The sequence below is a fragment of the Cygnus olor genome, chromosome 27 (assembly GCF_009769625.2).
Source record: "Cygnus olor isolate bCygOlo1 chromosome 27, bCygOlo1.pri.v2, whole genome shotgun sequence".
Lineage (NCBI taxonomy): Eukaryota > Metazoa > Chordata > Aves > Anseriformes > Anatidae > Cygnus > Cygnus olor.
Genome location: NC_049195.1, coordinates 940894 through 964456, shown reverse-complemented (window position 1 = coordinate 964456; position 23563 = coordinate 940894). Strand labels below are relative to the sequence as shown.

The window sequence follows — 23563 nt, the reverse complement described above, 5'->3', positions numbered from 1 at the left end:
GGGGCTCTGTGAGGACGGAGCCCCCCAAATCCCCCCCCAGCACTCCCCAGGGCCGTGGGGGGGGGCGCAGCCCCTCTCCCCCCGGCGCGGCGGACGGACAAGGAGCGGAGGCGCCGGGCGTTTAGTTTCCAAGGTCTGTAGTTAAGGACGGAGACGGGAGGCGAGCGAGAGACAGACAGACGGACAGACGGCGCCGGGAGCATGCTGCTGCAGCCGCGCGGGGGGCTCAGGCCAGGTCCTTGAAGGCGTCCAGGTTGAAGGCTGTGTCCAGCAGGCGCTGCAGCTCCGTCAGGTGCGTCTTCTTGTTGCCCGTGGCGGGGGCAGCGGCCGGCTCCCTCCCCGCGTACCTGCGGAGGAGGCGGCGGCGGGGTCAGGGGACGCGGGCAGCCCCCCGGCACGGCCCCGCGGCGAGGCCCCGGCCCCGCTCCTTACCACACGGGCTTGGCGCGGTTGATGGTGGTGCGCAGCCGGGGCTTGACGTAGTCGTAGTAGCCCTGGTTCTTGTGCTCCTCCTGGCACCACACCAGCTCGGCGTTGGGGTACTTCTGCGCCTCCTTCTGCAGGAGGTCGAAGGGGAACGGGGACAGCTGCGGAGGGGCAGAGGGAGAAATGAGGAGGGGGCCGCAGCCGGGACCACCGGCACAGCCAGGCCCCGGCCTCCCACCTCCTCCTGCTGCTCATGCCCCAGCCCGGAGGCCTCCGGACCTCGCTCCTTGGGCACAGCGCGGCTGCGGTCCCCGGGGAGGCCGGGGGGGCTCACCTGCTCCACCCTGGTGATGGCCACGTCGGCCTCCATCTGCCGGGCCTTGCGCTCCCGCGTCAGGTCGTAGTACACCTTGCCGGTGCAGAACAGCACCCGCTTGACGTTCCCGGGGTTCTGGGCTGCGGGGCCGCTGTCGGGGATGACGCGGAGGAAATGGGTGCCTGCGAGGACACAACGCCACCGTCAGCGGCACGGGCAGTGCGCCGGCACCGGCTGCGCCAGGAGGGCGGCGCGGCGATGCCGTTGGGGGGGCCGCAGCCCCCGCGCCGGCACCGGCAGGGCGCAGCTGGTTAAGGGAGGCCCCGGGAAGTCCGCGAAGCCAGGTGGCTCAACCAGAAAGGAGAAGGGAGATTGAGGCAGGAATGCGGGGAGGAGCCGCCCGGCGGCCGCTTATCTCCAGGGCTGGGAAAAGCGGCTCCGGGTGCCGGGGGGGGGGGAGCGTGGTCAGGGAGGCTGTGGAGGCTTGGGGTCAACGTGAGACTGCAGGGCAGGACCTCAGTGTGGGACCCAACACGGCTCACGCCTGCAGAAAGGTGGCGAAAGCCGGCCGTATCCCACCCCCGGCCCTATTTCGCCACGTCCCCAGGGATGTGAGGGCAGGGATTAAGCCGGGTGGAGGTGGTGGCTCGGGAAGCCGAGCCGGGGGTCTTCCTCGCTGCACAGAGAGCCCCGCTGCTCCGACGGGCTCGGGAGGTGCTGGAAAGGCTCGTGAGCTGCTGCAGCCGCATGCGAGGAACCGAGGAACCGGCGGAGCCAGCAGCTCGCCCCGGGGCGCCAGACACGGCGTTAATGACGGCGTTAATGACGGGAGGCTCCAATTAGCTCAGAGCACGGCCGCAGCCCGGCACACCCTGAGCTCGGCTCCAGTGGGCGCTGCCCCTGCCCTGCGGAGCCAGGAGCCGGGCTTCCTCCGGGCACGGCGGACCCCAGCCTCTGCTGGCGTGAGCCCTGCTCGGCCTCAAGCAGAAAAGCTGGCCGGGAGCCGCGGGGGGAGGCTGCTGCCAGGCGGACTTTACACCAAGCCAGCGCCTGCCCTTCACCCTTCATCCCGCAGCGCGGCGTGCGGGCAGACAAACAGCTCCGCTCTCCTCGTACCTGGCAGCATGTCATCGAAGCTGGAGCGAGCTTCGGGGTGGCGCAGCAGCGACTTTGGAGTGAAGATTATCAGCTGCAGGGGAAGGAGAAGAGGCAGAGCGAGGCAGTCAGCCGCGCCAGAACCGCCTCCCCTGCCAACAAACAGCAGAGCCTGCCCGTCGTGCCCGCCTTCCCCTGCCTCTGACCGGGAGCTGCCAGCAGAGATTTGCTCCTCGCTCGCTGCCGCGCTGCAGGAGGCTCAGCGCTGCCTCCCCCCACCTGCTTTCCCAGCCTGGATTTCCCCTGGGAAGAGGCTGCAGCGCTGCCAGGGACCTGCCTCCCCCGCGCGGCCGCAGCCGCAGTGCCGGGAGGTGAAGGCTGGACTGGATTATTTGTCAGTGCCCCCAGCCCTGACGTCTCTGCCCTGCCCACCGAGCGCTGGAAGGGCTCGCGGCCGCCCCAGCCTGCGGAGACCGGCTCGCAGCACGTCCTGTACCGGGGCAACCCCAGCACCACGAGGTCCTTGCTCCTTGCTGGCCTGCACACAGGCTGCCTGCTCGCCCGGCCGTGGGTACGCGGTGACACGCAGGGCACGAGAGCAGACGGGCTGCTCCGTCCTCCCGAGGACAGCGGGGATTTTAAACCGGGAGCTCACCCCTCTGCGGGGAGCAGCCCCGCCAGCAGCTCCCAGCGCTTCCTGCGTTACCCGCGTTGTGCTCCCGGCTCTGCCTTGCTGCTAGCCGCGCTCTGCCCACGTTTGCTGCCCCGAGCCCCATCCGCAGGCTCGGCACGGACCCGGGGCCGCCCTGCCCTGGCTTCCAGCCGGGTGAAGCGGAGCAGAAAGAGCAGGCGGGCTCGGCTGGGCGCACGCCTGCTGGTACTGACCGGCTTGCGGAAGGGCAGGAGGATCTGGCGCCGGAGGACGTGGAAGAAGTTGGCTGGAGTGGAGCAGTTCACGACGATCCAGTTGCAGTCGTACAGCTGGCGCACGTCAAAGTCGTCCAGTTTCTGCCTCGACAAGCACAGTTCAGAGGGTTTCCAGAAACACGAGTGCCTCTTAGCCCCAGCGCTCCAGCCGGCTGGAAGGCTGGCGGCACGCAGCCCCTGCCTCTCCTCTCGCCCCCCTTCTGCCCCGTCCCACTCCCCCCACAGCACGCAGAGCCCGCAGCACCTGGGCAGGCTGCATATTTGTGCCCTGGGGCAGCCAGGAACTCCCTCCCCAACGTATCACAGCACTTTTGGGGACGCAGCAGGCACAGAGGCAGCATGGCTGCAAGCCTTGGCACTGGGTGCAGCCCCTCTGCCAAATGCTGCGAGCTGCAGCGCAGGAAGCCCCAACCAAAATGCCACCCAGAGCCCCCCTCGGGGCTGCTCCCTCCCATGAGTGTTAAGGCAGATCCAGGGCACAGCGAGGGCCCCATGAGGGGCGAGCAGGAGGGCTGGGCTGAGCTCGGCATGGCTGCCACTCACAGGGAAGACGTCGGGATCGTCGTTGCACATCTGCAAGAATCGCTCTGGGCGGGCGGACGAGTGCTCAGGACCCTACAGGCCAAGGGAAACGGAGGGAGTGAAGGCAGGGCATGAGCAGCTGAGTCCCCGCTGCCTGGCCCCGGCCACCGCAGAGGGCAGGCAGCCGCACCGGGTGCTGCAGAGCACGCAGCACCCTCGCCCTCCGCCCTGCCTCGCACCCAGCACCTCGGGGTGCCCAGGTCCTCACCATGCCCTCCATGCCATGGGGAAGCAGCAGGACGATGCCGTTCTGCCTCACCCACTTGGCCTGCCCAGGACAGATGAACTGGTCGATTATGCACTGGGCGGTGTTGTGGAAGTCCCCGAACTGGGCCTCCCAAAGCACCAGGGCGTTGGGGCTGGCCATGGCAAAGCCCAGCTCGAAGCCTGCGGGAGGAAGAGGAGGAGGAGGAGGAGGCGATTTTCTTCCCAGAGCCCCCATGCCACCTCATCCCAGGGTGGGCGCAGAGCCCCCCGCTCACCGAGGACGCCGTACTCGGACAGGGAGCTGTTGCACACGGTGTAGGGGGCCTGGTTGGGCCACAGGTGGTTCATGGGGATGCATGTCCTCTTGTCCACGTTCTGGTCGTGCAGGACGTGGTGGCGATGGCTGGAAGAGAGGAAAGCACGTCTCCGTCATCACCCCGCCAAACACAAGCTGCTGCCTCATCGGGGCTCTATGCCAGCCAATTTCCCCTTCCTGGCTCATGGCACCAGCTGCTCGATATGCTCTCCTGGACTCCTTTTGCCAACGAGGGCCCAGAATGGCCAAAAAAAACCACCCACAAAAACAAAAAAACAGAGCAAAGACCGCGTCACTTCGGATCGCTTCCAGAAGGCTGTGATTGCCTGGTGGGGCTGAGCGGAGCCAACCGGCGCTGCTTTACCTGAACGTCCCCCTCTCGACGTCCTGGCCGCTCAGGCGGATGTGGATGCCCTCTTTGAGGAGGGAGCCGAACGCCATGTACTCTGCCAGGGCCCAGTCCACAGTCCTGTTCTTCACCATCTCCCCGCGGGTTTTCAGAATACGGCTCAAACCTGCGGGGACACAAGATGCAGGAGGGCGCTCGGTGACAAGGCGCCTGTCCCACAGCCCGCCCGCGGACTGGGAAACTGCAAACGCCTCGGGCAGAGGACGTGGCTGTGCTGGAGGGAGGCACAGGGACGAGGAAGCAGGGCTGCGGGGAAGGATCAGCTCCGAGGAAGAGCTGCTCCTCGGTCCCTTAACCACAGCTCCCTTGTGAACTGATTCACGGTGCCGCAAATAAGCAAGTCTCAGTGCTCTAACAGCCCCCCTCCTTCCAGGCGTTGTTCCAGCCCTCACCCACATCTCCTCTGGAAGCGCACAGCCCGGCACAGCTGCAGCACGCCCCTACCTCCGTGGATAGTGAAATCCTCCACCGGCACGGAGCTGGCCACTTGGCCGATGTGCGTCAAGTCCTCCTCGTTCAGGCCGGTGGAAGGGCAGGTCATGCTGCGGGGCTGGCCGTCCAGAGTGAAGAAACCTGTGGCAGGGGGAGCGATCCACAGCGCTGCGGGGCCGTGCCCAGCTCCACGCAGAGAGCTCTGCTCACGAGCACCCCCAAGAGCAGCGAGGATGCCGGCAGCAGAGAGCACCCTCCCATTGCCCCACCAGGGCACGTTTACTAACACACAGCTGTCACGGCACCAGGAGCCCCAGCTGGCTGTAGAGGAGCCAGGCTACTTGCCAGGGATCTCCAAAAAGTTGCTAGCGACTTACCAGGCCAGGGTGAGTCCAGCCAATGCTTGATGTGCAATATCTTCTCATCCTTGGATCTTGCATGGGCCTCCTCGCATATCTTATCATACTTGGCAATTTCCTCCTGAGAGGCAGAACGACAAGGCGAAAAAGCATTGGGGAGGAGGCTCTGAACAAGGGTGCTGAGCCTGGGGGCCTCAGCACAAGCTTGCAAGGGTTCTGGGGGGCACGGCTGGTCCCTGAAGCAGGGCACAATAAATCCCCCGCAACTGGTGGACCCCCAGGCCCTGCAGCTCAGCCTCGGAGCACAGAACTGCTGCAGGAGAGCCCCATGCCCCCGGGAACATCTCTGCTGAACCGACAGCTCGCACTCAGCTCGTGGTGCTGCAAAGCAGGGCTGAGAGTTCCCGGGGCCAGGCGGAGCCGTGCAGGGAGCCTGCTGCAGAGCACATGAGGCACAGCGCTCCCGCAGGTCCTGCCACCACCTCCCGGCACCACACGGGCTGTGCTGCAGCGACCAAGGGGCAATCGGTGAACGAGATGTTCCTGCACCGCTCGGGGCTGGCACAGTCCAAGGACAAGCCGCTGCTCCTGACCCAGCTGCTGCGGGTGCTCGCCCAAGCGTAGCACAGCTCTGCCACCTTTAGGTGACGAGCGCGAGCAGAAATGGGCCCCGAAGGTCTGTCACCCTCAGGTCTGAACCAAAAAAGGGGCTTCAAGGGGCTCTGGTGCTCCTGGCTTCACGCAGGACAGCGCAGCAGCTGGGGCAGGTCTAGGGTCTGCTTGGATGCCCAACTGTCCCCTGCCTCCCGAGCTAGCCAGGCGCTGCAGCAGGTCCCCACGTGGCGTTGGGATGCCCCAGCCCTCTCCGTGTCCCCCCGGACCAAGAAACCTTTCCGCCGCAAAGACGGAAGCACCCTCTGCTGTCACACAGGGGCTGCGTGCTGCCAGCTCCTCCTGCCCCCCATCCTTCAGCCCGCGGCGCTGCCCAGCCCTGGGGAGCTGCCGCCTGCGGTTCTCCGTCCGGGCCCCCGGTGACAGTACCTCGTACTCCGGCTGATTTACCACCCCCTGTGAAATTAACAGCTCCGCGTATTTCTGCAGCACCGGCTTCTGCTTCCGGATCTGTTTGTACATCAGAGGCTGTGTGAACATGGGCTCATCCATCTCATTGTGCCCGTTGCGCCTGTAACACACCTGCCGGGAGGGAAAGAGCCTTTGAAAGCAGCTGCCTGCAACGTGCGGCTCAGGAGGCGGCCGGTTACCTGGCTCTGTGCTGGGAAGAGTCGAAACCAGCCCAGCAGGGACCGGCTCTGTCCTCCTTAACACAGGGAGACAGGAGGGCAGGCCCCGCACAGCCAGAGACAGCTTTTCCTCTCCAGGTGCTTCTTCATTACCTTGCTTTCATCGTCTCTTTCCCTCCCCTCAAAATGACCATGTCAAAAAGGCTGGAAAAGCCCCCAAGAGAAACCCCAGCTTCCAGAACCCACACCCCGAGAGGCATTTAGTGAGCATCCAGGAACTCCGCAGCAGTGACAGCTTTACAGGAGAGCCTCGCGCCACGTTCCTCATTTCTTACCAAATCCACGACCACGTCCTTATGGAAGGTGCTCCGCCACTCCGCTGCCACGTTACACACGTACACCACGGCCTCCGGGTCGTCGGCGTTGACGTGGAAGATGGGCGCGTTCACCACGCGGGCCACGTCCGTGGGGTACGGCGAGGAGCGGGCCATGCGGGGGTCCGTGGTGAACCCGATCTGCAGCGGGCCAGCGGGGACAGGGGACGGAGCGGTGAGGATTTGGAAAGCCTCGTTCCCTCGAGCAGATCGCCGCTTGCGAGGGAAGCCCCCGGGCCCCGAGCCAGGCGCGTTTCATCGGCTCGGGCAGCGCCAGGTGAACACGGGCGGTGCCAGGCCAAGCTCGGCAGCTGCTGCTGAGCCAGGGCTTCCCCCGGCCCCGTCCTCAGCTGGCACCGGGGAGCACGGCCCCGGGCACCTCCTGCTGCCCTGGCACCGCGGCCTGGCCTGGCCGGGGAGCAAAGCCAGGATTAAAACCCTGGGTGAGGGCCGTGCCCGCCGTGCAGCAGGGGATCTGCTCCTTACCTGGTTGTTCACCACGACGTGCACGGTGCCGTGCGTGGTGTAGGAGGGCAGGTCGCTCAGGTGGAACGTCTCGTACACGATTCCCTGCCCGGCGAAGGCCGCGTCTCCGTGCAGGAGGATGGACATCACCTGCGGGGCGACGTGGGGCTGAGGCGTGGGCAGTGGTGGCCGCCAGGAAGGGGCCCAGGGCTCATCCCCCGAGCCTCAGGCTTCCCAGGAAGGTCTCTGAGCAGCTCGTGAGCGTGTCCGAGGCCTTCTCAGAGGATCGGAGGGGTGTCAGGTACAATTTCAGGGGAAGGCTGGGGCCATCGGCTGTCCTGCCTCAACGCCCCACGCAGGGGCCGCACGCTCGAGGGGGCAGCATTTGGGATGTGCTGGTGGCCAGAGGGCATTGGCTGGGAGGTGAGTCTGGTCCCCAGGCACCAACACCCCTAAACAAGGCCTTTTTCTGGGACAAGCCAAGAAAAATGCACCTTTTGTGCATGCTTTCACCCAGGACAGAGGGCATTCCTGCAGGAGATCCTGCGCTCGCTGCTGAGCCGGGCCGGGCAGGGACCTCGCTGCGGCTCCAGTTCTTATTTTGATATTTTACCCGGGGGCTGGCTGAGGACGCTGCCTGTCAGACGAGGACAGAGCTCGTCTATTTATATTCCATCCCTCACAGCGTGGGAGGAAGGGAAGTACTTTTGATCTCACCCTTCCACTTCTTCTGGAGTGTTAGAGACAGGTTTGCGATGAATCAGGCAGTGAAAGCGTTCCCAAATAAATCCCCCCGCAGCCCACTGCTGGCCTGCCCTCGCATCTGGGCGCGTGTCACACCGCTGTCCCCACCAGGGGGGTCCCCTCCCGGCCCCAGCTCGCCCACCCTGAGGACTGGGAGCACCCGGCCACATTTAGATCCCCCAGCCTGAAGCTGCTGCTTCTGAGGCCTCCAGGCTCTGATGCTCGGGGGCCTTCGGGAACGGGAACACCGCTCACCCCCTGCCTTCCGACTACAGATCTCTGCTGCTGCTCCTCCCAGGAGCCTGGCCTCCACCCTGAGAGGGGAGGCAGCGATGGGAGCCCGGGGAGGTCGACCCCCTGCTGAAGCTATCACCAAAGAGAAGGGGAAAGATGGGGGAGCAGCAGGGGAAGGGGCATCCAGGCAAACGAACATCAGCCGGGCTTCTTTGCCTGGCTTTGCTCTGCGTGCAGATCCACCAGATCCCCACCAAACCCACCCGGTCTGTGCCAAATCACATCGAGGGAGCTGGGTTGGCACCATTTACCTTCTTCCCTTCCGTGTCCCCGCAGTAAAACTGCTCCGCTTTAGTCTTGCCTTGAACAACGGGGTCGGCTGCCTCCAAGTGAGAGGGGTTTGCCACCAGGGAAAGGGTGATGTTCCTGTCGGTGACGCGGTTGATCCTCCGGTGGTACATCCCCAGGTGGTACTTCACGTCACCGGAGCCCTGGGGGAGGGAGAGGAGAGTCACTGCCACGCAACGGGGGCTGCTTGTGGATGGGGCAGGGTGGCATGGCCCTGGGGACTGCAGAAAGAGGGCTCCTTGCTGCCAGAAACCAGATCTGCTGCCAGAAACCACGTCTGCTGCCCTGCCTGGAGCTGGCCTGGCACCCGGCACAGCAGCAGCCTGCTGTAGGCACCAAGATACACACAAACATCAGGCGGGCATCGAGCCCGGTTTTGGGCAGTCCCCAGCGGCCAGGGAAGAAGCAAGCGAGGTGGGTTTGGGCAAGGCACCAGGCAAGAGCGCTGGGGCAAGCGGCTGCCGCTTGCTTCTTCTCCAAGAGGAGCTCCTGAGGCACGCGGGGCACCCTGGAAGCCCACCTGAGGGGCAGGGCAGGATGAAGCTTTCCAAATGCCAAACCATCCCAGCTGAACGTGCCGGCAGCTTTGGGGCATAGGTGCAACACAGTGACAGCACCATGGAGGGAGCCTCAGGGCCTCTGGAGAGGCCGCGGGTCCCGCACGGGTCCCAGGGGGCTGCGGCACGGCCCCGAGCCGACTCCTGCCTCCAGCCCCGCCGGTGCAGCCCCCTGCAGCCGGGCCAGTCGGCGTGACCGCTGCACCGGGGCAGGCACACCATGATGCTTCTGCTTGCCTTCCTTGCACCTTCTCATTTACCCAAAGCTGTTTTACACCCAGCAGAGGCTGTTACCAGCCCGGCCTCCACTAGAGACAGAGCAGACTCTGCCACAGAGGCCGGGACAGGCGCCGACGGTCATGCACCGAGGGTTCGGTCACGCACTGAGGGTTCGGTCGCAGGGGCGTGCGGTGCCCTGGGGCACGCTGGAGAAATCTCTGCACCACGGAGCGAGCTGCCAGCTGCCTGTGATCCAGCTCGCGCTGCGCTGCCACGGCCTCCAGGGGCTGAACGGGGACAGACTACAAATTGCTACGGAAACGGCGCAGAGGAGGAGACTCACCTCGTCAGCAGCCTCCAGCTTGGAGTCGAACTGACAGAAGATCTGCTCCAGCTCCTTCCTGATCACATTGGCGAGAACATTCAGACGCCCTCTGCGAAAGCAACGCCGCCGTCAGCAACCAGCAGACAGCCGAGGAGCACGGCGCGAGCACAGCCCCGTACTGTCCCCGTCACACCGAGCTGCTCGGGATGGCTGCAGGGGGCAGCCAGGGGACAGGGCTCTGCATTTTCACCCCTGCTGCATCCTGAGAGCTGTCGCAGAACAGCGAGGCCGAATCCTGCTCTTGGATTCAAACTCTGCTGACATTGAGCCCCTTCTGCCAAAGCCCCGGAGCAGCCACGGCGGGTTCTGCAGCGCTGCTCCCAGCCTCTGCAGAGCAGCACCTGGGACAGCCCCACACCTTGTGCTGAGTGCATTTCTTATGATTTAAGGCAAGTTCTCTGCTGCTCGAGGCACTGCGCCTCTCACCACTCTCCAGAAGAATTAAAAATAAGCCGAAGCCAGTGACACTGGGATCAGTGGAGAGCTGATGAGGCCTGAGCCCTTAAGTCAAGCAGTTGGCTGATGGCTCAGCCCAGAACCAGCCTGGTCCTGCAGCACTGAACCCCGGGAGCATCCCTGTCCCCATCCCCGTCCCCATCCCCATCGCCATCCCCATCCCCGTCCACATCCCCATCCCCGTCCCCAAAGCACTGCGGCGCACAGGGACAGGTTACCTGTGGGGCATCCCCATGATAACATAATCCACTCCCTTCTCACTCGACTTATCGATAATGGTCTTTAAGGCTGGGATCAGCACTTCACAGCCCTCCAGACCAAAACGCTTCTCCGAGGACCATTTCCGATGGAGGAACTCCTCAAACCTGGAAGGCAAGGTGAGAGAGCGATCACTCCCAGGCCTCCCACCGATAGCAGGACCAGAGAGGAGACAGGGACCTTACGGGAGCCGCAGCACGAGGTGATGCTCCAGCAGGCACCACGCAGCAGCCCAACAGCCCCCCGCTCACCCCAGGTCCCCCCAGCAGAGCTCCCCCACCCCGCACAAACACCGACTCAGCGCTGCGCTTAAGCCCGCTGCACGGCATCTTATTTTTGGACCTCTTCTGCCAGCATCATCCGTGCTTTCGGGCTCCGTGCCAGCAGCACCTGAGCGAGCCCTGCCAGCCCAGCTCGCCTGCGGCACCCCGCTGATCGTCTTTGCTAACCCGGCCCAGCGGGACCGCGACAAATGATGTCAAGGGGAGGTGACTGAGGCGGTGGCCGTCAGGCTACGGCAGCTGCCCGGCGGCCGGGAGCAAACAACCCCCCTGACAACCCCCGTGCAGCCGGGGAACAAAGGGGAAGGTGCCGACCCTGCCCAGGGAGGCTGCAGCTGGCGCGGCGCGGCTCGGCGTGCTCCCGGAGGGCAGCCAGGAGGCACAGCTGGCCTGCAGCGTGCCTCGGCGGGTGGCCAGGCGTCCTTGCCACGAGTGCTGCCCGTGAAACCAAGCAGGCTGACGAGGAATCCAGGAATCCGGGCCCTCTCGAGCCGGGAGGCGCGGGGTAGGGGTGTCACAGCGCGAGGTGCAGTACCTGGTGGAGCGGACCAGCCTGGCCAGCAGCGTGCGCTTCTCTTCGTTGGTGAACTGCATGATCCCCGGGGTCTCGAACTTCTGCCGAATCCACTGGCACTGCTCCAGGTCGTTGATGAACATGAACTCCACGCCGATGTGCTGGCAGTACGCCATCTGCCCCGCGAGGACAGGAAGGCCACTGAAATGCCCGCAGGGGCTCCGACACCTCCTCATCCCCCTCCAAGTCAGCACGTGCGGGACCTTATCGACCCGCGCAGCTCGGCGCTCCGTCATCCCCCCCCCTTCAGCCTCTCAGCAAGACAAAGAACCGTCCTGCACCACCAGCGCTGCCCAAAGCAGGCAGCAGGGACCAGACGCAGCACCTGCAGCCTAGGGCTGCCTTCCCCATCCTCACTGGTTCTGCCACGGGATGCGGCGTGGAACATCCTCACGAGCGGGGCAGTGGGTGCTCCTGTACAAATCCGACCCATTTGCTCCCCCCGAGGGACCCAGCCCCGGACCCTGGGGTCCTTCTCTGCCTGTCTGTGAGAGTTTGGGGACTCCCCTGGGGAAGGGCGGGCTGACAGGTTAGGGAGAGCACCTCACCCAGGGACTCGGAGCCTTTTCAGACCCCACTCTTTATGGCAGGGCGAGAATCTGAAAAACAACCTCCCAGAATTAAGGAGCCCGCTCTCCTTGCAGCTTATCTAAGATGTTTACACAGCTCTGCTTCTCCAAGGTCAACCTGTCTCGGCAGAGACTGCAGCCTGACCGGGAGCCACCCGCACTCAGACTAGGCAGAGCACATCACAACGCCTGGCAGAGGAACGGTGCCCGCTGCCGGAGCTGCAAGCTGCAGCCCCACGTCAGAGCTCCCCAAAGGGCAGCGGGGCTGTGGCTGGAGCCCCCAGCACCGTCTGCTGCGTTACGCTGGAGCAGCAGAAAACAAATCCAGCTGCACCAGACGGGCTTCAAAGTGCAGGCAGCATTAAGCTGTCTGGGGCTCGCTCAGCCTGCGGCAGCCCAAGCGTGCTGCCCCAGTGCAGGATGAAGCTGGAGCCGACCACAGCCGGCCGGGCTGCTACGAGCGGGGCGAGCACTGAGCCCAGCCTGAAAAGCTCGAAACGTGTCTGTTCGAACAGGCGGCCAGGAGAGGAGCGGGACTGCAGAGCCTGCAGATGGGGATGCTGCAGCAGCGCTCGAGGCGGTACCAGGGGAATAGCACTGGCACGCGCAGCCACAGGCAGGATGCGGACAGCTGGGAGGGCTCCGCACCTCCTCTGCAGAGCGGCGCGGTACATGCTAACCAGGATCAGCGGCGGGAGGAGGCAGAGGAGCCTCTCCCCGGGGTGAGACTTTCAAAAAATGACTTTCAGAAAGCCATTGCTGTGCCGAGCCCGACGCAGGCCGCCAACGGGTCCTGCCCTGCTCCTTACCTCCAGGCGGCGGATGATTTCCCGGAGCGGAAGAGCCGACTCGTTTCCTCCGATGAAAGTGGTTGTGGGCAAGTGGAAGACCTTGTCGAGGTCAGATTCATCCAGCCCGTAAAAGCCTGCAGGATTTTCATGGGTGGGACAAGCGAAAGCAAGAGAGAGAAGGAAAGGAGGGGGACGGGGGGGTGTCGGACACAGCCACACGGCAACCGGGTGTGTTTGGGAGAGGTGGGGAGGGGACAAAAAGCAGCACAAAACCAAAAATAAGCATGAAGGAGGTTTATATGGATAAAAACCAAGCAGTAATTAAACAAAAGACATTGAGCACAAGGTTATTACGGAAGGTAATGCAGGGAACAAAACACAAAGCAATATATGTGCATGTAAATTGGTAATTAAAATCCAGGGTCAGAATCAGGAAGTTTGTAGCCCCAAGAACGCAAAATACACCATGAATTTTAAAGAGAGCAGAGAGAAAAGAAACAGGGGGAGTGACAGGAGTCATTGAGCAAAAATGGGGATTTCACCAGACGTTCAGAATTAAAAATGTCAAAGCAGAGAACGGAACGGTTAGAAGAGACGGACCCAAACGAGGAGAGAAAGAGGAGGAAGAGAAGCAAGAGAGAGAAAACGGCGTCAGCGCGAGGGCTCTGCGACGGACTCTCCTGAATAGCTCACCCGGGAGCGGTGCCGGCCGGCACGGCGGGCGCTGCTCGCTTCAATTTGGGGTGGCCGGGGCTGGCCGAGCCGGCACGGCCGGGCGGGTGCCGCAGCCTCGCGGGGACGCGGAGCGCGGGCTGAGCGCCGCTCGCCTCCGGCACCAATGTGGCCGCGGGGCGGTTTCGGCGCCACCACAGCCCGTCTCCTTCGTGGTGCCGGCACCCAAGCGGAGGCTCGCCCAGCTCCCGCTGCTCTCTTTTAGGGGAACTGCTCTGCTCTCTGAACCTTCTTTTCTGGGCCAGTCCTTGGCTCCAGGAGCAGCCCGTGGGTGCTGCAGCCGCCGCGGCCTCCCCGGCGCCATCCACGCGGGGCGGGCCGGTCGCGTGCTGCTGTGAAAGCGGCCCCTGGCCAGGCAGCCTGGCTTTGGGAGCAGCAGCTGAGTGATGGCACTTTCTATAAAACACAATTACACGTGCCAGCACGCCCGCTACGCGCCTGCTTACAGCACACTGGTGACTGGCAGGGCGCTGGGCTGCTCCTGGAGAGGAGGAGGAACAGGGCACAGATCGGGTCAGGACCTCAACACCAGATTTTGAAGCTGAAGATAAAGCCCTGCGTGCTGCTGTTACAGCACCAGGGCACTCCAGGCCCTGCAGTGGCACTCACGAGCCCTCGGACATGCCTCTGCGCCTGCTGAAGCTCATGTTTGTCTTTGGGGAAACTGAGGCAGGGGGAGGAGGACGACTGGTCCTTCTGAACGGGTGCAGCAAGGCAGAAGCAGGGCGGTCTCGCTGCTGGGAGCTCTGCGGGGATGCCACGTGCTGCGGGAGCAGCGTCACAGCCCTGCAGAGCTCACCCTTCTTGGGCTTTATCTTAAGGAGCCCGTCCCTTGCTCTTTGCTCAGGACCGGCTCAACCTGGCGCTCGCTTTGGACCACGCTGAGCAATCCGAAGGCGACATCTGGGCACAGCGGCTATCGCAGCACGCGGCTCAGGATGCCACAAGGCTGCAGGTGTTTGACTGCAGAGGCAGTGCCCAGCAGCTGCAGACCAGGCCGTACAAGCGGTCCCAGGGGTTTTGCCTCTGCTTCTGCTTTGCTGCAGCCCTCCAGCTCCCCCGCAGGGCTGGGACACGTCGGCCGGGAGCAGCGACGCCATCGGGCAGGGGGAAGGCGAGGGACGAGCTGCCAAATTTTCACCGGGCCAAAAGAGGGCACGGTCCGTGCTCGTTCAGGAGGGGATCGAAAGCCTCGTGGCTGCACCTTGTGGAGACGACCAAATAAACACGAGGCTCGGTTTTAGTACACCAAAATGGAATAAATAACCTTTTGAGGCAGAAGAGGGGTTTGCACACACCTCTTCCCACTGCTGTGAGCAGGTGACACACACAGCACGTGGGTATCACAGGGCATAAAGGCAGCTTGGATTTGTACTAGGCTTGAACCCATCAGGGAGATTGAGGCCTCGTAAAATTAATGATGACAATAAAACATGTACTCTAGCAAGCTAGGCATGCAAACACGGAGTATGGAAAAGGGCAGCGAGGCTCTAGCTTGGGCATCCCTACAGGGTGAAGCATCACTACCCAAGCACCCAGCTCGAGACTTTTAGCCAGACAAATCAAAAATGAACGGGTTACAAAAGTCAGGACTGGTGCGACACGGGAGGGGACCGCGTTACCGGCTTTACTGCTCCATGCCCAGAATAACCTATTCAAAGAGAGTCCTGCACTCCCGAGGGTTAAAGGCTCATTATTTGCATACCTCCTACTGTTAACACTCTCAGCCGCTCCTTGAACACTGCGAGGTCTGGGGTGGGCAGGGGGGGTGCAGCAGGGAGAAGATAGAGAGACGCAGTCAAAGTTAGTAAAAAAACTGGAACCGTGAAAACTAGTCATGGAAAGCACAAGTCAAAAATACAGTATTCAAACACAGTCAAAACCACCAGGGGCAGAAGGGCTGGGATGGAGGATGACTACACACTACATGGCAGAGAAATCCCGCTGGAAAGTCTTCAGAGAGCTGCTTGCAGGCGGCAAGAGCACGGAGGGGAACGAGGGGCACCAGACACTGGGTAGCAGTTGAGCTGCATGGTTTGAGATCTCCTCTTACGCACACCTCACTCGGGGCAGCGAAACCTAAGACGGTGGCACAGCGCCGCAGGAAGGCGCCTTCCCAGCGCGCTGCGTTACGGGCGCGTTATCACGGCTAGCGGGGAGGTCCGGCAGAGATTTGGGTGCTGGGAGCCTCCCCGTCTAAGGGCAGGGAGCAGCCTCCCGCTGGGGGCTGCTCCCCGATGGTTTCGCTCCGCTTGTCTCTACAGGGAGCTTCTCAAGGTCACTGCCACGAGAACAGCAGCCGTGCTCTGCTCCGGGAGGACACGGGCACCTCCGCTCCCGGTACACGTGCACCATGTGGGATGTGGGAACTCGCCCAGGGCCTCTCCCCTGCGCTGTAGGAGCGAGTGGGGCCGTTAATAGGGATGACAAACGGTGCAGCAAGCAGGCAGAAGGCTGACGGTGCTCAAGCAGGCTGCGAGCATGCTCAGCACGGGGACACGGCACCCGGTGCGGACAGCACCGGGGCTCCGCTCCCCGGCTGCGTTAGGCGGCCGAGTGCCTCAATCTCACCCGGGGCTACAAGAAAGGCTTTGGGAATGCTTCCCCTTTGGTCAGCGGGGAAGGGAGTTACATGGACGGGAGGCGTTCCTTTGTGAGTCTCAAGGTGGGGTACGGAGAGGTACTGCTGTGCCTGCTCCCGAGGGCTGGGCAGGGAGCGCCCCGCAGGTGGTGGGGGGCACGGGGCTGCTCGTGGGTCTGTGCAAAGGGACCTCCTGTGGGACGCAGGGGGGAAGCAGAGCTTGGAGGCGTTTGCTCCCAGCCCAGCTCCCTGCAGGGGCTCTTCCCAAGCTGGGGGACGAGCTCTGTGCCAGAGGAGCCCCTGCACCACGGCGGACCCCGAGGAGGAACCTGCCCTCACTCTGGCTCCTGTCCTGGCCAAACACACGGAGCAGCTCCGTGGGCACCAGAGGATTTTGGGGCACGGCTGAACCAACCCTAACGCTCCCTGCACGGAGAGGCAGGCAGACAGACACTCAGACACACACCGCCTTCCACACACAACTGGATTTTAGTGTGCTAAGGTATTCCCTGGGACGGGTCGTCTCGAGTTCCTGCAGTAATCCCATCGGTTCTGTCCTACACCACTTACCATGCCGGATCAGCTGCGGTAGAAGACCAAGATGAGATATTTAAAAAAATAAAATAAAACATAAGAAAGGGAAGAGGAATTTGGCACTCCAGCCCTACCACTCCGTTAATCCCGGGTGCCTGGCTGCAGGAGCGCCAGCTTCACCGCGTGCCCTCGGGCAGGCTTTCTCACCCTGGCATTTTCTCCAAAGGTCACACTGCTTAATCCAAAGAGAGCTTCCAAAACAGACAAAAGCAAGTTGCTAAACAAAAGGCAATTGAGAAGAAAGATCAATTTCAGAGATTAGCCATGCAACTCCTTTGATTTACAGCACTGCCCGGCCACAGTTTAAGCTGTTAGCAGCACAGCTCCCACCACAAAAGCTGACCTTTAAGGATTTCTCTGCACAGAAATAGGAAACGAGATAGTTTCGAGGGCAAGTTTAAAAAACATTCCTGTTATTAGCTGCTCTGTAAATTAACTGCAGCCCAAGTGTTAGGAAATACTCTTTCAAAGCAAAAAGCCAGCGGGATTTGCTTAGAAATTGGCTTTCTCTGCAAACAAGCAGGCTATGCCAGATCCTAGGCACCATCCAGAAAATCTCTACTTGTCCTCCTGACTGCTGAAAGCCTGCGAGGGTCAGGCTGTGGCAGCAGAGAGACACCGTCCCCACCCCGCTACACATCCCTGCACCTCCTGCTCGCTGCCTAGCGGGGCTGATGCCACCCCAGGGTGCTGCGGGCCCTCTACAACCTGTGGGCTCCAGAGAGCCCCTGCTGGAAGCTCAGCTCCAGCCAGCGAAAAAACCTGCTCCAGCCAGCTGCTTCGTGCCCCTTCAAAGTGGTTTTTGGGCTGCGAGTGGAAAACGCCACCCAGGGGCAGCACTGTAGGGATCCCCAACGAGGCAGCCCAGGGATCCCCAACACACTGCACACCGGTTTGCTGGTTGCAGACCTGCCCACCAGCTTCTCCTTTGGAAGAGGGGCTTTGCACCACGGCTCTGCAGGAGGCTGAGAGCCGGCACGGCTGGCGAGAGCCTGCGGGTCACTGCAGCACCGCAGTGCCCACCTCCTGCCCCCGGAGGGCTGATGGCAGGGGGCTGCCGCCTGCTCAGGGGATACACTTTGAGGACGGCGCAGCTCCAAGCTGCTCCCACATGGGAAAAGAGCAGCGCTCGGCCGCCGGGGCGCTCAGCGGCGCGGGAGGCTGTTGCCAATTAAGGGAAAAGTCCCGTGTCGAGCCCCGTGGAATTTGCTGCTGGGCTGGGCTTGGCCACGCTTCACCAGGCGGCGTTCGTGCAGCTCTCCCTCCCGGCCCCTCTCCCTCCCGGCCCCCTGGTCCCCGTGTCCCCAAGGGACACCCCCTGCCTGCCCCAGCTCCGCACCAGCGCCTGCTCCCTCTGCTGCGCTCAGCATCGCCTGCAAGCTATGTTTGCCGGTTTTCTTCTGAGATCAGTCAGTGAGGTTTTCCTCGGCACTACTGCTACCAGCAGAAGGCCTATTCAGTACTAAATAATCGTTACACAAAGACAAAAAGCCCCCTCTGGTTACACACAGCCACCTGAACCCGGGCTCCTGCTGGCTGCGGGGATCCAGCCCCAGTGTGAACCAGCAGCTGGAACCAGTGGCACGGCTTGCCCCCTGGACTCATTATTTCCTATGAATTTGCGTGTTCCTGGCAATTAAATCAACACCAGGAACTGCAGTGACAGATCTTAGAAAGAAAGCCACAAAGAAATTAAAATTAACGCCTGGCTTAGACGCAGAGATCTCGGGCTGAGATTCTCTCCTGGCTAATGCCTCCGGAGCAGCGATGCCGAACACTCCCAGCGGGGGCATGCCGCAGGGCTCACGGCCGCGCACCCCAGGGGAGTGGGAAAAATGAGATTGGTATCACTTCACCCAGGTTTTGTCACCGCTGTGGTGCTGCTGCTAGCATAGAGAGGGCTGCAGGGCAGGAGCAGCCCCGGCTGGATCAGGCCTGACGGCCGTGCTCAGCCTCTCCCGTCAGAGCCTGGACCCACCAAGGGGATCTGAGCCACAGCGGGCAGGAGCTGAGCCCGAGCTCCTGCTGAGGGGGGGAAAGGAAGCAGGCAGAGCTCGCCTGAAAGCAGAAAGGCGTTCGGCATCACTCGGCAGGTGTGACACTCGGTGACAAAAGCTACAGCCCAGAGACAAAACGGATCCGTGCAGACGCCTGCGGGCGTGCGCACCTCCGCGGCAGGACTTGGGGAAAAGCCTCGGGCTGGTCTCACCTTCCTCTGAGTTTCTGCTTTGGACGGACAGCTAGAGGGCCTGCTCATCCTAAAAGCCTGCCTCGCGGTGCTGCTGCTGCTAGCAGACACGGGGACTTGTTCCTCCTCCTGCAGCCGGGCTTGCAGCCCTCATCCCCCCACCTCTTCCCATCACAGCCCACAACACGGCTCCTGCCCGAGCCACCGGCTCCTGGGGCTCAGCCCCGCTTTGGCAGCAGGTCAGACCTCGGGGTGAAGCAGTTTCCCCTTATCCCACCAGCTGGGACAACAAAATCCTAACCCTTCTCTACCACTCCCAGCTACTACGAAGAAAATTAACTCTATCCCAGCTGAAACCAGGACATACACACAATCCCAAAAGAAATTCAGCACACTTCTGACCGGGCCACAAGTGACAACCACACGTGCCCAGCCTCTGCTACAGCAGCTCCTGGAACCAAAACGCTGCTCGGCTGGGTCACCGGGCCGTGGCAGCACGCTCCTGCACCCCAGCAGGACAAAAGTTGTTTTTGGGGAAGGTTCCTCCTGCCCCAGCCACCCCAGCTGGATGCCAGGAGCTCTGGACAAGTGACCACGGCCATCCCACGCGCCGCGTGTTCCCATCAGCTGCTGCGTTGTGCGGGTTAGTGATTGATACCGCGGCTCTACGCTAAGTTAGAAGCATGCCTCTAGGAGTGCTCGCAGCTCCGGGGTACAACCCCTGGAAAGCACCAGCGAGGTGAGAGAGCTCAGCTGCCGCCACCCTGCTCCAGCTGGAAGAACGGCAGCGTGCTGCGGAGATCACGACTGAAGCACGCTCAGAGGGCTGAGGTTAAGCGCTTTCAGATTAGGGTCCACGTCCTCGGCACCACACACACACTCCTGCGCAGCACACGTGCGTCTTTCACTCAAGGCACAGGAATTTCCACCCCCTACTTGTGCGGGAACGCGTCCCAAAGCTTCCTTGTCATGATCACCGGCAGGTTCTCATAGCTCAGTCTTGGGAAAAAGGGGCAATGCACCGATTTAAAGGTGCTGCAGCGAGCTGGGAGCAGGGGAAGGCAGGGCATCACGGCAGGGACATGCCGGGACGCTTCTCTTGGCAGCGTCAGCCCGGTGTGGATGAGGCCAGCCCGTGCTCCCCAGCACCCAGCGCCTGCTGGCAGGGCCCTACGAGAGCAGCAAGAGGTGCCGAGGTGCCAGAGCTCGCGCTCTCCCCGACACAAAACCTCTTGGCTGCTTGACGTTTCCAGAAGATGCGACGGCTTCCCCCACGGGATGAGTTAATCCCGCTGCAAGGCGAGTTGATTCGCTCTGCTGGGAGGAGAAACGGGACCCGAGCTGCAGGGCTCGGCTCGGCACACGCTGGCTGGGACAGCCAGAGGGGGGCAGAACTGCTCCGCCGCTGCACGCTCCAGGAGTAAATTTAGAGTGATCATCACGAAGGAAACCTAAGAGCTTCCCTCCGCACGGGTGAAGCGCTCTACCTACGAAGCTGTGAAAGAGAGAGGAGCTCAAGCAATGCAGCACTGACTGCTCTCCAAGCCCTCACCCAGTTTGTCTGTGGATGAGATAATATCGGCCGGAACGGACGAGTCCAGGTCCGCATCCAAGATGCCCAGTGGGTCGAGTTGTGCTACATGGTGCCCTCGAATCTATGAAATGGGCCAGGAATGGAAAGGAGAACAGATACCAAGAGGGACAGGAGAAAGGGAGAAAAACAAAAGAGGGGAGGGGTAAAAAAGTTAAATTACATTAGAATTAATTTGCAGAGCAATTCTCACCGACGTTTGGAGAAACAGTTACTGGCGCATCATCAAAATTTACACAACTAATGCCGAGAGGATCAAGCTTTGCAATGTGATGGCCCCTGACCTGGAAGCAACAACACAGATTAGTCATTAAAACAAGTTAGCTGAAGAGGCATTCCTTAAAAGAGAAAATTCAAGAAAGTCATGCAGTTTCCCCCTTTACGTTTTCTGCAGAGCTGCCGGACAGGAGGGACCCGGCTGCTCTCACAGCACGCCTGCCACAGCTCTGCAAGCCTTGCCGCGGCACGGCTAACAGCCCAGTTTGTGGCTCCAAACGAAGCCTGGAGAAGCTGCTCAGCGTAGCTCTGCGCGTGGGGAAGAACCCCGCAGCACTCCGCACCAGGTACGGGTGCCACCCACCTAACCCCTCTCCCATTTCTGGGGCGCAGGGGGGTCCCCTCCGGAGCAGAGACCTTCCCGAGCGCGAGCCCTGGGGCTGCCTGACCTCCCAGAGCTCGTCTGACTTCCACCCCGAGCACCTCCCGGTGACAACTCTACACTGCTCCTTTCCTTTTAAGCCTCAGAGCAAATTAAGAGGCAGTTTTCCTGATTCTGACTGATCTGTGCCCAACTGGCTCTCATGACAGCGTAGCACAGAGGAGACCAGCCTCGCCACCGCCAGCGGTAACTCCAGCGAGGCAGAGGAACATTATTTAGGAACATCTGCCTGCACTGTTAGGGGACTGCATCTCACTGCATTGTTTTTGGGCGAGAAGTCTGCAGCAAGGCCGAGGCGCAGGACATGGAGCACACAGACTGCTGCTGTAGGAAGAGCAGGGGCAGCAATACTGAAGGGCTCTGGCACTACGGGAGCATCAGCGGCTCCACGAGGCGTCTCACTGGGTTTGTGCCTGCATCAGGAGCCACAGAAAGTAACGAGAGGCAATTAGTTCTTAACTCAGAGTTCCTTCAGGGCAGGACAGTCAGTCTGTGCACATCGCCGTCACGGAGGGGGCTGCAGTGGGTCCGGGGCACAACGCTGCGGACGGGGCTTCGGGTGCAGAAGAGCTGTGGCCGGGAAGGTGCTGCTGGAGACTTCAGCCGGGTGCTGACCACAGACGGGCTCCACCGTTTGCTTTCCCTCCAGTGAGATGCACAGGGCCCAGCATTTGTCCCACGCCGGTGCTCAGCAGCCGTGGCTGAGCTCTTCCAACCCCAAGTCCCATCCTCATCGGCCTCCTCAGCGCTCCCAGTGCTGCCCAGTCGGTGTTTTCAATACTTGCTGCCTTTATTTGCAATACTTACTGCTGCCCTCCCAGCAGGGCATTACCTCCTACATAGCAGGTGCCTGAAGCTGCAGATATTGCTTTTTATTCCGACTCAGACCTAACCTCTTTTGCCACAGTCTGAGGAAACTTTTCCCTTAGCTGCTCACGACGGCAGACAGCTCCCCGTGCAAGCTCAGCTCACCCCAACGGGCAGAGCTCTCAACCTCAAGCCACAGCCCTGCTTCTTGACAGCTCTGGGTCTTGAAGCATCCAGGCTCAGCTCCGCTCCTAGCGTGGGCTCCCCAAAAGCTGCGCAACGCTCCTCGCCATCAGGACAGTTTCCAGCTACAGGAATCACTCATGCGCAAAGGTGTTAGGATTAGCTTGTACAAAACAGCCATCCTGCTCTAATGCTATTTACCAGAGTCACTCATATCTAACTGTCCCAACAGGCTTTTTGGGAAGGCTTTTTGTAGTTTTACCAGCCAGGAAGCCTGAAACGAGCCACTAACTGTAAACTGACCGAGCACGGGTCCCCAAAGGCTCTCTGCACTCCCCGGCACCGGCTGCCACGCGTGAAGCTTGCTCGGGGCCCGCTTTGTCCAGGACGCATTTATTTGCTCATCTGACTTGCAGCAGAGCACAAGGACTATCCCAAAGCTTAAGGGCAGGACACAAGCTCACTACGCTGCTCCCATGTCCATGGGGCGGCCGTCTGGGGCCGGGTGCCCTGGCTGGGAGCAGGGCTGGGAGCAGGGGCGAGGCGAGGCGCATTCGGTGACCTGTGCGGAGATCAGCTCAGTAGCACACATCGAACGCCCAAATTCGTGTGGGAATGAGGAGGAGGTCTTTTCCTAGCAGGAGCCACTCTTCTTTTCATTCCCCACATGCCAGGTCACCAGGCTGCGGGGCGCTGCCACGTGGAGCTTCGTCGGCAGCCGTGGGAGCAGCCAGCGGCGGAGGTCCCGCCGGGTGGGTGGCACGGCCGCCTTCGTTACAGGGACACAAAGGCAGATTGTTTTCCCCAGCTCGGAACAAGACCACACCGGTTATTTCAGAGGGAATGATGAATTGGACACGCAAGCACTGCTACAATTAAGAAACAAGCCAGCGCTGGTGCTACCACGAACCACGGCAGAGCAGGGGCACGGCTCACCTCTAACTGCGGAGACACTCCAGCTCGATCCAGTTTCAGAAATTAACTGCCTGGTGTTTTAGGAGGTTACACAGCACCGGCAGGGCCTCCTGCTCTTGCCTACCTCCACACACCACGCTGAACTTCCCCTCCAGACGCCCCACGGCAGCTCACAGCCATGACGGCGGCAGCCGTACGGTGGCACCGGTGCAGGACCGGAGGCACATTTCTCAACATGGGTTAGAAAAAACAGGCCAAGAGCAACCACTTCCCAGCACCGCCATTTCAGAGACTTGAGGAGTGGAGGGAATGCAGAAGAGATTGAGGATTTGGGGTTCAAATTGCTGCTCGGAAGTCACTGCCTCCAACCACACCACGCACCGCTTGATTTACCGCGGCATCCACCTGCTTGCTGAGCCAGCAGGCGACGCACGGCACTTAGAAACCACTCGCCCGGGGTTCAAAGCTGGAAGGAGCCGGCAGGGCGATCACCTCCCACAACACCGGACAGGAGGCATGGTGCAGGTCCTCACAAACAAGCCCTGGCTGCACCGTGCCCAAAAAAAGCAGAGCAATGCCCCAGCAGGACTTGGGTGCGGAGGCGAGCCGGGCTGGGGCGCTTTCTTCTGGCCAGCAGGGCGCAGACTGGGCAGACCTTTGGACTTAACCTGTGGCCCAGTACCTTGGGTTTTTCCGATACCTGAGCAGGATCCTGACCTGCAGCGAGTGCTTCTTTACAGCAGCAGGTG

General features: G+C 61.8%; 1 protein-coding gene across 4 annotated transcripts in view; it reads right to left on the bottom strand.

The window, feature by feature from the left end:
- Positions 1-120: 120 nt before the first annotated feature.
- The window catches only part of OGDH (oxoglutarate dehydrogenase), a 37841-nt gene continuing 14398 nt past the window's right edge, over positions 121-23563 (bottom strand). Inside the window, exons 4-24 of one of the 4 annotated variants that reach the window (XM_040538157.1) lie at positions 20213-20315; positions 15003-15047; positions 12584-12699; positions 11167-11321; positions 10311-10457; positions 9595-9685; positions 8439-8618; positions 7171-7299; positions 6646-6825; positions 6111-6263; positions 5088-5190; positions 4723-4851; positions 4234-4384; positions 3829-3956; positions 3555-3733; positions 3308-3379; positions 2723-2845; positions 1859-1931; positions 761-924; positions 433-587; positions 121-347 (exon numbers count right to left, since the gene is read on the bottom strand). In XM_040538157.1, coding sequence (XP_040394091.1) covers positions 227-347; positions 433-587; positions 761-924; positions 1859-1931; positions 2723-2845; positions 3308-3379; positions 3555-3733; positions 3829-3956; positions 4234-4384; positions 4723-4851; positions 5088-5190; positions 6111-6263; positions 6646-6825; positions 7171-7299; positions 8439-8618; positions 9595-9685; positions 10311-10457; positions 11167-11321; positions 12584-12699; positions 15003-15047; positions 20213-20315 — 2697 coding nt within the window. In that variant the 3' untranslated portion in view covers positions 121-226. Of the gene's footprint in view, positions 348-432; positions 588-760; positions 925-1858; positions 1932-2722; positions 2846-3307; positions 3380-3554; positions 3734-3828; positions 3957-4233; positions 4385-4722; positions 4852-5087; positions 5191-6110; positions 6264-6645; positions 6826-7170; positions 7300-8438; positions 8619-9594; positions 9686-10310; positions 10458-11166; positions 11322-12583; positions 12700-15002; positions 15048-20212; positions 20316-20444; positions 20536-23563 lie in introns of all 4 variants that reach the window. The other 3 variants (XM_040538158.1, XM_040538160.1, XM_040538161.1) reach the window with 3 other exon arrangements.